The sequence below is a fragment of the Clupea harengus genome, chromosome 15 (genome assembly GCF_900700415.2).
Source record: "Clupea harengus chromosome 15, Ch_v2.0.2, whole genome shotgun sequence".
Lineage (NCBI taxonomy): Eukaryota > Metazoa > Chordata > Actinopteri > Clupeiformes > Clupeidae > Clupea > Clupea harengus.
Window position 1 is genome coordinate 22986897 of NC_045166.1, and position 14867 is coordinate 23001763.

At 43.0% G+C, this 14867-nt stretch overlaps 2 protein-coding genes across 2 annotated transcripts; both read left to right on the plus strand.

Annotated features, from left to right (window-relative positions):
• Window positions 1-1670: 1670 nt before the first annotated feature.
• fabp7b (fatty acid binding protein 7, brain, b) lies at window positions 1671-2911 on the plus strand. The gene is made up of 4 exons (XM_012829867.3): window positions 1671-1831; window positions 1975-2147; window positions 2388-2489; window positions 2641-2911. Exons 1-4 carry the CDS (start codon window positions 1759-1761, stop codon window positions 2689-2691), a joined length of 399 nt encoding a protein of 132 aa, XP_012685321.1. The 5' UTR covers window positions 1671-1758; the 3' UTR covers window positions 2692-2911.
• A 555-nt stretch (window positions 2912-3466) lies between these two features.
• Window positions 3467-10085, plus strand: smpdl3a (sphingomyelin phosphodiesterase acid like 3A). Its single transcript, XM_012829310.3, has 8 exons — window positions 3467-3733; window positions 4149-4362; window positions 5340-5484; window positions 5993-6089; window positions 6806-6969; window positions 7479-7659; window positions 8301-8425; window positions 9398-10085. The coding sequence occupies exons 1-8, from the start codon at window positions 3631-3633 to the stop codon at window positions 9707-9709; spliced, it is 1341 nt and encodes a 446-aa protein (XP_012684764.1). The 5' UTR covers window positions 3467-3630; the 3' UTR covers window positions 9710-10085.
• Window positions 10086-14867: the final 4782 nt, after the last annotated feature.

The window sequence follows — 14867 nt, forward strand, 5'->3', positions numbered from 1 at the left end:
TAAAGGGACCTCCTACTTCTCATTTCTTTTCTTTTTCAAGAGTTGCCATGACAACATTTTCCTTCATAGAATGTTGACTTGTAGTTGCAGGAATGTCTCTTTTTTGCACAACAGAAGAATAAACATTCCATTTTGGTGATGTAAGTACAATTTTTAAATCTTTAATCTGTGGTTGATCGGTGCACCACATTATCTTGTCTGTTTTATACTGTAAAATACGCATTATTAACCACTGAGTTAGAGATGGAAAAGGAAATTATTTGAAAATGTGGTCTTTTATTGGTCTGTAAATAGAGAATTGTGCATTCTTGTTTGCCAGCCTTGAAAGGAATATACTTCCTTGTCCATTTATGCTGATAAATGTTATGCTCTGTGTTATTATAATTGATAATTGTCCAGCGTACTACTGTAAACCTCAGTTTTGCTCAGTGGACTGGTTAGTGTGCAAATGGTTGTCTTTGTCAAACAATTTATTTTTCCTCAGTGATGTGGTCATCAATGTAAGACCCTGTTAACATCACAATATTTCAAGCAAACAAAATTCTGTTCATTTCCAAATTCAGCTTTCCCCCACCCTAAAGGCCAATTCGCACTTGCACATTTTTGAGTCATCCTGTTTATTGTATGCTTGTATGACATGCCATGAAAAAATAAATCATATACCTAGTTTTTTGTAGAAATTAGTGTCCAGTCTCTTCTGTCTTTTTTGTTTTTAAGAGTTATTTGTTTTGGTTGTAGTGGTAAATATGGCCAGCAGATGGCACAAATCTAATGACAACAAAGAGTTAATACATTCTCTACACCTCTCTGCAGTCTCGGGTGGGATAGGAGCATGGAATTCATAAACATATGCTTGTCAAGCCTAACTACTTTTCATAAAATGTATTACAAAGAAACCATTATGATCACATGAATAACGAGATCATTATTTACACGTTGTATTACTCTCTATCTATCTCTCAATTGCTTTGTATTACTCTTTCTCATTCATGTATAAAGATGCTTGGGTATATAGTATCACGTCCCTCGATGCAAAGATGCTCCGCCATTCTATATGCCACATCAGAACGGACGATTCCATTTAACATTCTCTCACGGTGTTCGCAGAAATTGCGATTGAGAATCTCCGCTAAATTGCATTGAATTGCAGCTTTCTCTAAATAGACTGAATAAGAGCTTGCAATTGGCCTGTGTTAAGAAAATGCTCCTGAGGTTTTATGACTAGGCCTACCAACCCAAGGCATCAAATTAAGATTCATCTTTAAGATGAGTCGTTAAAGAACTGTGCTCAATGGTGTTTTTAATTTGACCTATTCTCAAATTACTACATATGAAAGCCCAACACACATAGCTTTGATTCTCAAATTACTACATATGAAAGCCCAGCACACGTAGCTTTGAGTGAGGTGACAATTCATCGCGTAGTGTGAGTCGTCTGTTTTTTTTGTGAAAGTAGAAATTTTTAGAACAATGTGTAAAATTGTATATTTTACCACGAAAAGCGAACAAATTGTAGTATTGCAGCAAAGATACGCCCCCTAAATCTAACCCACCATTACAGTACAACTTATTCAGACCAATCACAACTTCTCTCTGTGGTCTGCCAGCCAACTACAGCAAAGTCTCCACCCCCAAACTTATGTATTAATAATACCCAGACAGTTACTCCCAATTTACGAGGCTTCTAAACAGAGTTAAGAGCATCCTCCGATCTTCCACTCTCGATTGCCATCTCCGTCCACACGATCCAGTCTCATCATGGTTGACGCATTTTGTGCCACTTGGAAGCTGGTTGACAGCGAGAACTTCGACGACTACATGAAGTCCCTCGGTGAGTTTCCTTGATGCACCTGCGGTCTTCTGCCCCCCTGCTGATTGACCCCTGTTGCACACCGCTCTCGGACAATATGGACGAAGAGGATCTATAGACGTTTTTTTTCACATCAGTAATTTTTACTCTCCATACTTTCACAGGTGTGGGCTTTGCCACAAGACAGGTCGGGAATGTGACAAAACCCACAGTAGTCATCGAGAAGGATGGGGACAAAGTGGTCGTGAAGACGCAGAGTACCTTCAAGAACACCGATATCTCATTCAAACTGGGCGAGGAGTTCGACGAGACCACCGCAGACGACAGGCATTGCAAAGTAGGTGCAATGAGAATGAGGTGCAAAACTCAGCTCAAATTAAAACCGTTGCTACATTAATCCAGGTTTTTACTGAAGCCAACGTTTCTACCCAGCTAGACTACAGCCATCATACGAATCCATTGTATTAGACCAATTCGTTTGTTGCACTTGCTTAGTTGTTAGAAGTTTCGTTTCTCTATGGAGAAGAATTACTGAAAAAGCGAGAATATGGAGAACTGACCGTTATTTCACCCACAGTCCCTTTTAACCATGGAGGGAGACAAGTTTGTCCACGTCCAGAAGTGGGATGGCAAGGAGACTAAATTCGTCCGGGAGATCAAAGACGGGAAAATGGTCATGGTAAGACACAAATCATTGCAATCTTTATGGTGAAGCAAGACCTATATTGAATTGCGTTGCCTATTTGCATGGTTATGTGTAGTGTGGATGTGTGTTTGTGTGCGCAAGGCATGATGTGCTGAATTTTTGTGTCATTTCTATCTCGTTTCAGACTCTAACCTTTGAGGATGTGACGGCAGTGCGTACCTATGAGAAGGCATAAATCCATGACTGTGACTGAAAGCATCTCAATCTTTGTCTTTCTTGCTATTTTATCGGACTACAAACAAGAAGTGATTTTATTGTAAGCAGAACTTTGCACTTCATTCCTCAAGATGTTAAAAACATGGACTGAAAAAAAAAAAACTTTTGTAAGAATTGTATATGTCTTTCATATTAATACATCGTGACTAAACGTGACCGAATAAACACTTTTAAAATTATTTTTGACTTGTTGCATGTTTATGTACACAATTAAACCTGGGATTTTGCATTTCGTACGCCCACGATAAAGGTGCCCCATGAAAATGTGAATGGTGCGCTCATAATCAGAACCTATATCCTGTGTTAATAGATAGGTTACTGTTCCACTATCATTGAGCTATAGTTTCAGGATAGTAAAGTGAGGCATTGTAGTAGGCTATAGGCTTTGTATATATTAAGAGTCTTGGGCAACTCACGTGGCTCTCTGAGTGGGCAAAAATTATTCTAGGACTATACATATATAGGCTACCTATCAGAGCGTTGCATCATTACTTACTACATAAGCATTACAAATTATCCAGATGTCAGTACTTATTGCTACTAGTTATTTTTTTAAGCACATGCCTTTCTTTGTGCAATTTCCTCACGGGACACTTGCAAATTTGCATTGAATCTGAGTTTACAATCCCGATTTATCATGGGACAATTGTAAATGGATTCTTTGTAGAGTATCTAAGCTAAACAATACATGTATTCTTACCAAATAGATAGGTGGAAGTTCCATTGTTAGTACTCCTCTGCCGTCCCGTGGGCGAATTGCGTGTTTGAGAGTCACCAATGTGGTCACGTGACACATTTACACTTCCTGTTTTGTACAATTACATTGATGTGGGGACCAAGACATGGGACTATCATAATATAATTAACACTTGAGCGTTTAGTTGGCCAGTCTCGCGCTATGCATCGAAGGGTTCTGTTTTGTCTTGCGTGCCTGCCTGTTTATCTGCTGGTTGTGGCAGTGCCGACTCCAAAGCTCCAAAACGACCGTAATGGCAATATCGGTGAGTAGCCCACGAAGTATTGTTTTATAATTTGCTCTACGGACGGGACGTGGCCTCAGGTTGAGAACATGAAAGTTATTTGTGTTACTGAGTATTAGATGTTGGCCTATTGTCGAAAATAGCCATAGCCATTTGTGGAGGTGAAGTTGACATTTCCATGCACGCATTTACATTTAAGCTACTTCGATCTTGATGTCGAACAAAAATGTTATTGCCTCTGCGCACAGTAGAATAAAGAGCAACAGGTGTGTGTAGTACGCTCTCACTACAAAACAGGAGTAGGAGTGCAAAAGGTTTGTGTAGTCCATACTCCGTGTTGAATTACAACTACACTACAACAACAACAACTTGAATTATCTAGTGATTTGAACCGAGGTATCATTTGCATCCATTACATTCAGTATTTCAATTGCAGGTAAATTCTGGCACATCTCAGACTTGCACTTGGATCCCACTTATCATGTGACAGAGGACCGCACCAAAGTGTGCCTCTCCTCCAAGGGCTACCCTGCCTCTGACCCGGGGGCATTTGGGGACTTCATGTGTGACTCGCCCTATCAACTCATCTTATCTGCATTCCAGTTCATGAAACACAGCTTCCCCCAACCAGACTTCATGATATGGACAGGGTATGGATTATGAACTGCTAACTCAAACTGTTCCTCATTCAACAGAATTAGAGAAGTGTGAATCATATTATTGAGATCTACAGGAAGTGTTGTGACGTAGACTTCTCTTCTCTGCTGCTGTCACCCTGTTAGAGGAAGGACATTCAGTCTGTATGTTCAGGGGGGAAATAGGTCTAATTTCCTGCCCTATATGTTTTCCACAATTGGGACAGTTCATGTTCCGGTCCTGTTTATAGTACAACCATTTAACAACAACATAACACAATTGCATATAGGCTACTTTTACCTTAAAACCCTACAATTCGTTTTTGACACTGAATAATTGGCAACATACTTATTAATTGGTATTATATTAACACTCACCATATTTGTTTACGTGAGTTGAAGCACTAGCCTAAACTCAACAATTTTGGAGCACTTGTGTGGGTAGACAAGCATCAAACCTGAGTGTTGAGGAAGTCATTATATTGAGATGATGAAGTTTTATTACAGTCTTACCTCAATTTTCATCTAAGTTAATACCTGTATTTGGGGCAGGGACTATTCATTATTGGCTGTTATTCATGGCACCGGGGTGGATGGTGTTCATGCTTAGTGAGTAATTCATTGGCGAGATCTCTGCATAATAGGTTTAATGGCAGCACTGAGCCAGGTCGCTCTGCTATTGTAAACTTATGTAGATAGAAATCATGAATTATAACAATAGGGTATTTTGTGTGTGTTTTGTGTGAAATGAGGCAGAAAAATGAGATGGAAAGATTTATATGAGCTGTGTGTGTATGGGCTGTGTAACATGTATTACATGAGTTTGTGTGTGTGTATTTGCACATGTGGGAACAGTGGCAAGCTTGTGCTCAGAACAACACTCTGGTGCTGGGTCTTCATCTAGGCCTCTGGTATGAAAATGCTAAGCCAGAGGGTTCTACAAAGAACTCTTGCCTTGGACAACCCGCTTCAGCCTGCCCTTTGCTCCTCAGTGACAGCCCTCCTCACGTTCCAGCGGCTGAGCTGTCTACACAGCAGGTGATCGACGTCATCGCCAACACCACACACACCATCAGAGAGTTCTTCCCCACTCTGCCTGTCTACCCCGCAGTGGGAAACCACGACTATTGGCCCCAGGTATCACCCCTCCTTGCCCTTCTCCCTCAAAGTTCATGGAAAATGGCCCCAGGGGCCTTTAACATATACTTACCTAATACAAAGTGATTATCCAAAGCATTTGACAACTTAATGTGAATAACATACAAATGTTTTCTGCGATAGAATCCTTCTGTGCAGGCTACATTATCGTCTCCATATTTTTGGCACGGTCACACAACTACATGCAAATTGAATAGACTGGATTAGCCAGTACAATAAAGCATTACATTATTCCTTGAATGGCCATGGATTGATATTCATTTCTTAAAGCTGTGCTTATGTGTGATCAAGAGATCTCGTGTTTAGTTAATTGCTCTTGAAATGGCTGTTATTTTAGCTAATTACTCCAAACAGAAGTCTTAGTCAGAGAGGCTTGCGGTAAAATGAATCAGAAGCTTGTCTTAATTACTAGAAATTGTTGGCCTGGAGTATATTTCAGGTCAGTGACCTGGAGCACTGCCGTCTAACACTTAGCACTTGATTTCAGGATCAGTTACCGACGTCAACAAATGAGATTTACCAGGCTCTTGCCAAACTCTGGGCAGGTTGGCTTGAACCAGAGGCACTTGCTACCCTGCGAGAAGGTAAATCCCCAGCAGTACAAACACAGCACGCCTGAGAAGGAGAGGCTGATCTTGCACTTCATTTCTCTGTCAGTTGCATGGGATTTAAAGTTGTGTGTGTGTGTGTGTGTGTGTGTGTGTGTGTGTGTGTGTGTGTGTGTGTGTGTGTGTGTGTTTCCATGACATGCTTAGCCCTCCAGGTGATCCAGTCCCTTAAATTAATCCAACCGACTGACCTATTACATTTTCTGAAATATGTTTGGTCAGATTTATTAAGCAGCTGATGCTGTATGTATGTATAGCTATTTGGTTGTAGAGGTTTGTTTTGGTAACAGGGTCTGAAAAGAATCAGGCCTTGGCCAAGACTGTGCTAATATGGTTTGAAGAATAATGCTTCCAATGTCACTAAACTGTAAAAGGTAGAAAACAAGACTCATTCAATTCAATAAAATGTTATTTATATAGCGCCAAAACAATCAAATTGTCTCTTTAAGCTTAGATTTCTACATCATACGTAGGCCAGCTACTTTCAAAACATCAGAACATCTCACTGTGACCTGCCATGATGTCACATTAGTATAACTGGTGGGCTGTTCTTTGATGGTAAATGCATGACCGCATTGTTGTGTAAGCTTTCAGTGTTGTGTGTTGAAACAGCACCATTTTGACCTCGGCGGCTTGCCCCACACAAACCCAGACATGAGCTGCGTGTTTGTCATCGCTTCTTTTTTTTAAAGGTGGCTTCTACTCCCAACTCATTCGACCCCAGCTGCGTTTGGTGAGTCTAAACACCATCCTGTACTACGGCCCCAATAAGGTGACGGAAAACATGACGGACCCAGCTGGGCAGCTCCAGTGGTTGCAGAACACTCTAGAAGCCTCAAGACAAAACATGGAGATGGTAAGCTGGATCTGCGGTCAAGGGAGAAGAATGTGTGAGAATCAAATCATCACGTTGTACGTATTTGTACATACCAAACTGGAGACCAGCAGTTGACCTTCAGTTTACCCTTAGGTTGAACTACTTGCTACTTCACTTGAGAAAAGAACACTGTGCTGGCTTTCAATGCCAGACTCTTGCAAACGTCTATTGCGAAGGATAGAATGTAACAATGCAGTCAAGCTGCTGACTTTTGCCTTAGTTGGCCTTTTGTCGCTTCATGGCTACATGATAATTCTTTTTAGATGAGCTAGATTTATTTGACAGGGAAAGATAGGTTGCTTTTCTATTAAATTACTGGAATTGCTCTAAATGAATACATACTCAGTATGATCCAGTCATACCCCGGTGAGTTCATCACCGTGTCAGCATAGCCTCCTACCAACAGCCTGACCAACTCTCTTCAAACACTGCACACATCCCACAAATGTAATTTACCTCTACATTTTTGGTGTACCTCTTTCCCCTAGGTCTATATCATTGCTCACGTTCCCGTCGGTTACCTCCCATATGCAAGGGATACCACGGCCATGCGGGAGGTGTACAATGAACGCCTCGTGGAGATGTTTCGCAACTACAGTGACCTAATTTCCGGACAGTTCTATGGACACACGCATAGAGACAGTATTATGGTCCTGCTGGATCACCAAGGTAACGCACAGCCTGAGGATTGGCAGGCTTTCTCCCTCCTCTCGGTCTGGATGCCTCTATTCAGCGCTGTCCTCAGCTAACCCTGAGGTCAAGTCTCTGCTCTTCGAGAACAGTAATGCTTATGTGAGTTTGGTAGGAAAAAAAATAGTGCAGACCTTAGCGTGGGCATGAAATTACACTGAAATTGTCCTCTCAATTATGTCTTCAGTAAAATTAGATAACACAACTTTGTCATTTGACAGGAATGCTCTTTTCAAAAACTGTGAATATCTCAGTGGTTGGTGGACGGTGTTTATGGACCGTAATCTTTTAAGCCTGGCTTTTTCATTGCCGTCTATGCTCAATCATGAATCAATCTGTAATTTGAACGATTCATCAAGTGGCCTCCCCTTAGCTGTCACAGTTGTGCTATTTACAGCACGTCTTGGTGTTCTGGCTTGCACTTGAGCATTCGGTCTTTCAACACAGCCTCAGGCTCCCTCAGTCTAACAATCTTTTGAGGATGCATGCGAATGTCTGCAAAAAAAGCACCGTGTCCTCGCTTTCCTTTCCCTTACTCTCCTCTCCACTCCTTCTCCTACTAAAACGCTCTTCCTCAGCTCGAGTAAGACATTGATGGCTTCATTTCTTTTGCCTGGCAGGTAAACCGGTGAACTCTGTGTTCGTCACGCCGGCCGTCACGCCCATCAAGAACGCCCGGGAGCCGTACTCCAACAACCCCGCAGTGCGCACGTACCTGTACGATCCTGCAGACTATGGAGTGCTGGTAAGCACGGACATGAAAAATGGTTTTCAGACATCACACATGTCCTAGTGGGTTTTTTTATAGTGGTGTTTATTTTGTGTGGTTACTGGCACATTCCATGTGGGATATAATTCATGTGCATAACAGACATAAATAAACATTGCATGATTGTTAAATGACACTTAATGACATAAGGGCATGTTTCTCTAATATTTGTGGTAGGCATGTGATTTGGAGAATATTTTGATGTACAGAAAGGTTTTGTATGAGTTAATGTGCGTCAAAGGATTCTACACTAGAATTTTAGAGTTTAGGTTGGAGTTCGTTATATGGCCTGATTACGTTTATCTTAATGTCTTCATTAAGTAATTGTTGACAGATTTCTCCAAAATGATGTATGAGTGTGATTTTGAATATAATATAGCATTCATTTTCAATGGGAAAACAGCAGTGAGACCCTGCCCCTGGTTGAGTAAAGAGCACCAGAAAGGTGAAGAGATGCCAGGGGCTTGAGCCATTACTGGTTGCCACCCCTTTATTGGTGTAGCCATGCCACTTCACGGCATACCAGCTCCGATGCCACTTGTTTGTCAGTGATTAATGGCTTTGCCAGTCTTCATTTCATGGTGCGATTTAATCAAGGGCCTTCTGTGAAAGTATGCCACTGCCTTTGTATGGTTTCAGAGAGAGAGAGAGAGAGAAAGAAAAAGAATTTCGTTCAGTTTTGTTACTTTTTTTGTCTCTCTCTCCCTTTATGTCTGTCTTTCTCAAACCCCTATCCTACTACATCCCTCTCTCTCCTTTTCACTCCCTCCTTCTCCTTCTCTCCACCACCCCTCTCTGTCTGTGTGTGCCTACATCTGTCTTCCTGTATGAGTGTGTGTGTGTGTGTCTGTCTCTCTCTTTCTCCTTTTTTTTCTCACCCTCTCCCTCTCTCTCTCTCTCTCTCTCCCTCCCTCCCTCCCCAATTCTCTCTTCATCCTCATCCCAAAGGATATCTGGCAATACTACCTGAACCTCACCGAGGCCAACCGAGAAGGCAGCTCGGAGTGGAAGCTGGAGTACACGCTGACCGGGGCCTTTGAACTGACAGACGCTCGGCCCCAGAGCCTGCTGGAGCTCGCCCTCGCTCTGGCCGAGCCAGGGAGCAAAGCCTTTCACAAGTACTTTAAGCACTTCATGGTGAGCTACAATGACACCATTACGTGCGAGGGCGACTGCAAATCCACTCAGACCTGTTCGGTCATGTTCCTTGACCGTGATTCTTACTCGGCTTGTGTGAAGAAAATGGGAAAGAAAAAGTAGGGGAACAGATTGAGTAGCAAGAGTTTATTTTTTCACAATGCTGGTGTTTTACAAAGATAATAAGGGAACAAAAGAGAGCACTTTTTTGTGTAATTCACTGTTCTGAAAAGGGAATTTTAAGAATTTTCTGGTGCGGGTATCGGACACAGATGAATGTAGTATTTTGATTGAAAAAGGGATTTTGTGAAAAGTGAAGGGTCTGGACTACTGATTTCTAAAGTGATTGTTAGATTAGAAGTGGGTGCATGGCAAGATGGCTGATCAGAATTCAGTACGAGTTTCCCTGAGGGACAAATGCTGAACAAATTATTATTTTTTTTTTGTTAAATGAAATTTTGTTAAAGGAAAGTTCATAAATAAATACTCTTTTGTCATGCCTGGTTGTGAGGTTATTGAACTTATGAAGCATTCCTTTTCATCTTGTGATTTTTTTTTTTTCCCCTCACTGGAGTGCCTCTCTCTCTCTCTCTCTCTCTCTCTCTCTTCCATACTGTCTCTCTTTTTCCCTTGTTGTAATGCAACAGTTGTTGCCTTATTCTCCCGTGGCCCATAGTCAAGTAGAGTGTGAGAAAGGTTACTGTTTGACCTCTGCAGAGGGGGAAAAAAAGGCAGTGAAAACATCTCCCAGCCTGGACATCACTCCACAGGAGATGGCCGAACGACATAAGAGGGGAAGGCTGGAGAGAGACGACACACCAACAGACGACCTCCACCCTCTATCCCACTTAGAGGCCCCAATTCTCCCCACCTGTAGCTCACAACCCCCCCCCCCCCCCCCCCCCCCGCCCCACCCCCCTCCCCACAGAGCAGCCGCATTCTTTGATGAGTGGAGGAAAGGAGTGCATTTGTCTCCCAGACCCCCACCCCCATCATTGGCATTCAGGGGCCGAAACAGCAGCTCGGGGGAAACTCACAAAGGGAACACAAAGCGAGGAAAGCAAAGAAAGGTTGACATGGCAATGAAACGCGATGCCATGGCAATAGCAGCAGGTCTCTGGCAGCACCGTTGCCGTGTCTGACTAAGGTTCTTTAATAAATGTTAATCTGTAAATTGCTGAGCATCTACCCAACACCACCGACCCACAGCTCCCCCACCCCCCCCACCAAAAAGTAAGGGCGCTGCCATCCATTCACCCCCCACCCCCTTTACAACGTACCCCAAAAATGGGTCAATATTTGTCACACCATGTTGGCACTGAGGAAGGCCTTATTTTTAACTTTCTCGATTACCATACAGATGGCTTTGTTAAGCTCAGGCCAACGTTTTTTCACACTGACATAAAGCAGTGTGTGTGTATGTGTGTGTCTGTGTGTGAGAAAGACGGGGGGGGGGGGGGGGAGAGAGAGAGATAAAGCAGAACAGACTACCTGTTTACCCTCAGCGGTCGTCTCAGGACACCGCACTGCCAGATTGAAATGGAGTTGATGCCCCAGTCTCCACTGAGTCTTTAGGCTGGTGAGAAGGGTCCTGACGTGGGCAGACAGGTAAGGAGTCAGACATCCCTGCTCCCTCTCACTGGGTAGCTTCACAAGTCTCCCCTGCTAGCCCGACTCAGTGCTCATGTTCATGCAGTTGGCTGTGACAAGAAGGAAATGCTCCTCAGCCACTCTTGCCTCGAGATATTTAATGTCTGCATTCCTAATGCGTTTTTACATTGGAGCCGGAGGGTGGTTTTGATGCATGCGGACAGCCCTTGAATAACAAAGACTATGAGACAATAACAAGCCTGTATGGTGTAAGCACACTCCATAAGCTGTCCCAACCAACACACACACACACATTAACCCCATTCCATATAAACCTTGATGATCAGTGGCGGCGCCAGAGATTTTATTCTGCAGGTGCTATAGGGGTGCTCGGCGTTTTACCGAGGGTGCTATGAAATTAGGGTGATAGCATATGTGTCACATGGCTCTCTACTACAACACCTCCCCACCATATCGTCATATCTGTTTACATGTTTGCTCTCTGAAGCGTCTTTGTGGTCCATGAAAAGCGCCATACAAATCGATCGTATTATTATTATTATCATTAGGCTGCTTATACATTATATAGTTAAACGGATTTTTCAACTCCGTTACACAACGGACGCGCACATAGCCATGTTCCTCTGCGACGGTCACTGACAAAATGCATCATGTTATAGATTCCGCAATCCCAAATACTTCACTTACTTCAGTGGGGGTTAAAGTTGGCGCCAGATGACCACCAGGTCACCACTACCATGTCTGACAAATTAAACTAAACAGTAAACATAAAAAGTTCAATACATTCTAAGCTAAAGAGGGCAAATTAGAATAGCAGATAGAATGAACTAAAACAGTCAAAGAGTCAGAAATGCTTTCAAAAAGTATATATTATTTCAGGTCACAATCAATAAAAACATAGGAGCGTATGTATACCTGGCTAGCACAGACAGACTGCTCGTCCTAGGCTAGAATCTCTGATTTTTTTAAGGCGGATCCAGAAAAATCCCAAAAAGAGACCGCATTCATTAATGTTACACATCTAACAAGACCGTTCCACCTTAAATCTTAAACGGTGTAAAGATGCAGGCCCCTTTTAAAAGTGAATGAAACAAAACAGTAGGCACTCAAAACCACAATAATCAGAGCTAGATCATTGTTTCATTGTACTATAAAACTCTTAAAGAACAGGCAAAAATGCAAACAAAACTATGCTGGAAAAGCCATAAGCAAAACCAAAATCCGGGCAAGCCAGCAGACCAGGTGTAGCATGGCTAGCACCCTCAGTAGAGGTGTAGGGTTGATCTCTTTGACCACGACTTTCCTCTTCTTCTAAATCAGATTCAGATACCCCTTGCATTTCTTCTTCTTCTTCAACGTCACAGGATTCTTCTACTCGTGGAATTTTGGGTATGAAAAACCGATCCATTATTGTGAATTTGTTGATACTACCGCTTGACTTTGACAGTGCACTAGCTCTCTTTCTCCTTCAATCGTCAGGAAACGCCAACGTTCACGCCTGCGACGTGTCTGTGTCGTGCTACGTGAACAATCTGTTCATTTCAATCTGTTATTATTTTCTTTTGTGATTGAAATATTATTATCACACAATAAATTAAATTAAGAACGCAGAATTAAATAAAATAACAATAATACATAAAACATTATTTTCTTGGGGGTGCTATGGCTAATCCAGGGGGAGCTATAGCACCCCCTAGCCCCCCCCTGGCGCCGCCCCTGTTGATGATGATCCTTTCAAGACAGATATATACAGATACTCACTCACCCATTCATACATGTCATATTGGCCCAAATGGTCTTACATCCTTATTACCATCTCTGTCTGTGTGGTCACCCTACAAATGACTTGTCAATTTGTGCCCTCATGTCAGGTTCAGTCAGCTCTGTCACATATGTTCAGACAGCGGGGTCCTCCGGGGGATGTCTGTCTGGCCGACAAATCGGATGGGGCTTCGAGCAGGGAGGTCACGGGGAAAGACCCCGGCGCTGGGGTCAAGGCTGCAGTAATTAACGGGGCTCATTAGAGCCTGGCTCGACGCTCCGCGGCCTCAGACCGTCGCTCCACCGACTGCATGTGTTTCTGATGGCTGGGTTTAGCCCAAAGAATTTAATCTGTGGATTACTGTCAAGACCATGAAGCCACTAATGCTTTCCTTCACCCCTCCCCCCGTCTCTTCCCCACTCAGTGGACCCCGGAGTCTGCGGAATACGCCTGTTAATTTGGGGTGAGGAGAAAAACGTGAAATCCGGCGAGTGTGCCCGGCCAAGTGCAAACACGAGGCGGAAGGGGATTAGCGTGTGCGGGCGCGGATGTCAACATATCTGTGGAGTTTTAAGTGTTGAGTTGGTGGTATAATGTTATTTTAATGGCGCTTAAGCAGCCTTCTCTGCCACTTAAAACACAATAAAAGCCCCTGCTCAGCAGTCCAGCAGAATAGCAGTTTTTAACACTTACTATGGCCTTCATGACTTTAGTTGTCCCAAAGAGACAATCTACTTTAGTCAGGGCAATCCAATTTTTAATTTACTATAATTCATTAACTACCCATTTTAACCATCTCACTAATCTTCTAGATGTTTCAAAAGACTAGTCCCCTTAGAGCATCCCACAAAAGCATCACCTGCTAAACAGGTGACATCCCTGTGTTTTCAGCTCAACATCTAGAACATCATGGGTCAGGGTACAGCACCCTTACAATAGACCAGAATAGTTTGGGTCTGCTCCACATTCTGTACTTTTCTCGTAAAGTTTGGCTGTTTTCCCCTGAGAGACGCCAGAGGGCCATGCAAGGGAAACCGACTGAGCCCCCAGGGATGGAACTGACACACAGTTGTGAGAGCCTACACCCACGTAGGCCTAGACAAGCCAGTTTACTACTGCCCCAGTTATATGGGCTAGAGCTTGTGAAGATAAATATAAGGCCATTGCCATTTCTTGTTTCGTTCAAGTTTTAAGATATTAAAACCATGATCTACATGGAAACAAACAAAACACAGATGTAGTAGATGTTCTTACTGCTAGCAAATTAAACTACCATTAGGTTGCTGTGTACATTTTGAGGTTACTTCTCACCGACATAAACTAGGCTGGTCTAGTGAGTTGCAAGAGCCCACATGATCCCATATGTACATGGTCACTTAAAATATTAAATATTAAAGAAGATACCAGCTGGGTCCAGGACACAGGCAGAGACCCCACCCAGAATTGGCCCAGGACAGACATACACATAGCTGGAGAATTGCCTTCTATAAGTCCAACCCTTGTGTTTGAGTCAATCACTGATATTGTCATTAATTTAATTTAGTAGCCTACACTGTATTATTTGTTTTTGCACACGTTGTGTAAAACTGTGTGCTTCATTTAAGAAGAGCACTGACAGCTAGAAAAGCTAAAATCATAGCAGTGTTTAGACAAGCAGCAGACATGACACTGAGCTCTATCAGGTTAACTACGGTGGGCACCGTGGGCCAGTTCTCAAACGATCAATACAGTGTTTACTAGGTCATTCCGATGCACAGCGGACAGAAAGTTGAACACCAGCGTAAAATGGGACTTGTATCCCGTGGCAACATTTCACACCCCCCTGTCTAACGAACAGGCAGTCTGCCAGGCAGGCCTCCATGCCCACATCACTTACATTCAAGTGTTTGTGACGTGCAGGGAAAAATC

Coding starts and splice junctions, on each gene's coding strand:
- fabp7b (XM_012829867.3), top strand. CDS start 1,759: ATGGTTGACGCATTTTGTGCCACTTGGAAGCTGGTTGACAGCGAGAAC. Junction 2,148..2,387: donor CAGACGACAGGCATTGCAAA/GTAGGTGCAATG, acceptor TTTCACCCACAG/TCCCTTTTAACCATGGAGGG. Junction 2,490..2,640: donor AAGACGGGAAAATGGTCATG/GTAAGACACAAA, acceptor ATCTCGTTTCAG/ACTCTAACCTTTGAGGATGT.
- smpdl3a (XM_012829310.3), top strand. CDS start 3,631: ATGCATCGAAGGGTTCTGTTTTGTCTTGCGTGCCTGCCTGTTTATCTG. Junction 5,485..5,992: donor ACCACGACTATTGGCCCCAG/GTATCACCCCTC, acceptor ACTTGATTTCAG/GATCAGTTACCGACGTCAAC. Junction 6,090..6,805: donor ACTTGCTACCCTGCGAGAAG/GTAAATCCCCAG, acceptor TTTTTTTTAAAG/GTGGCTTCTACTCCCAACTC.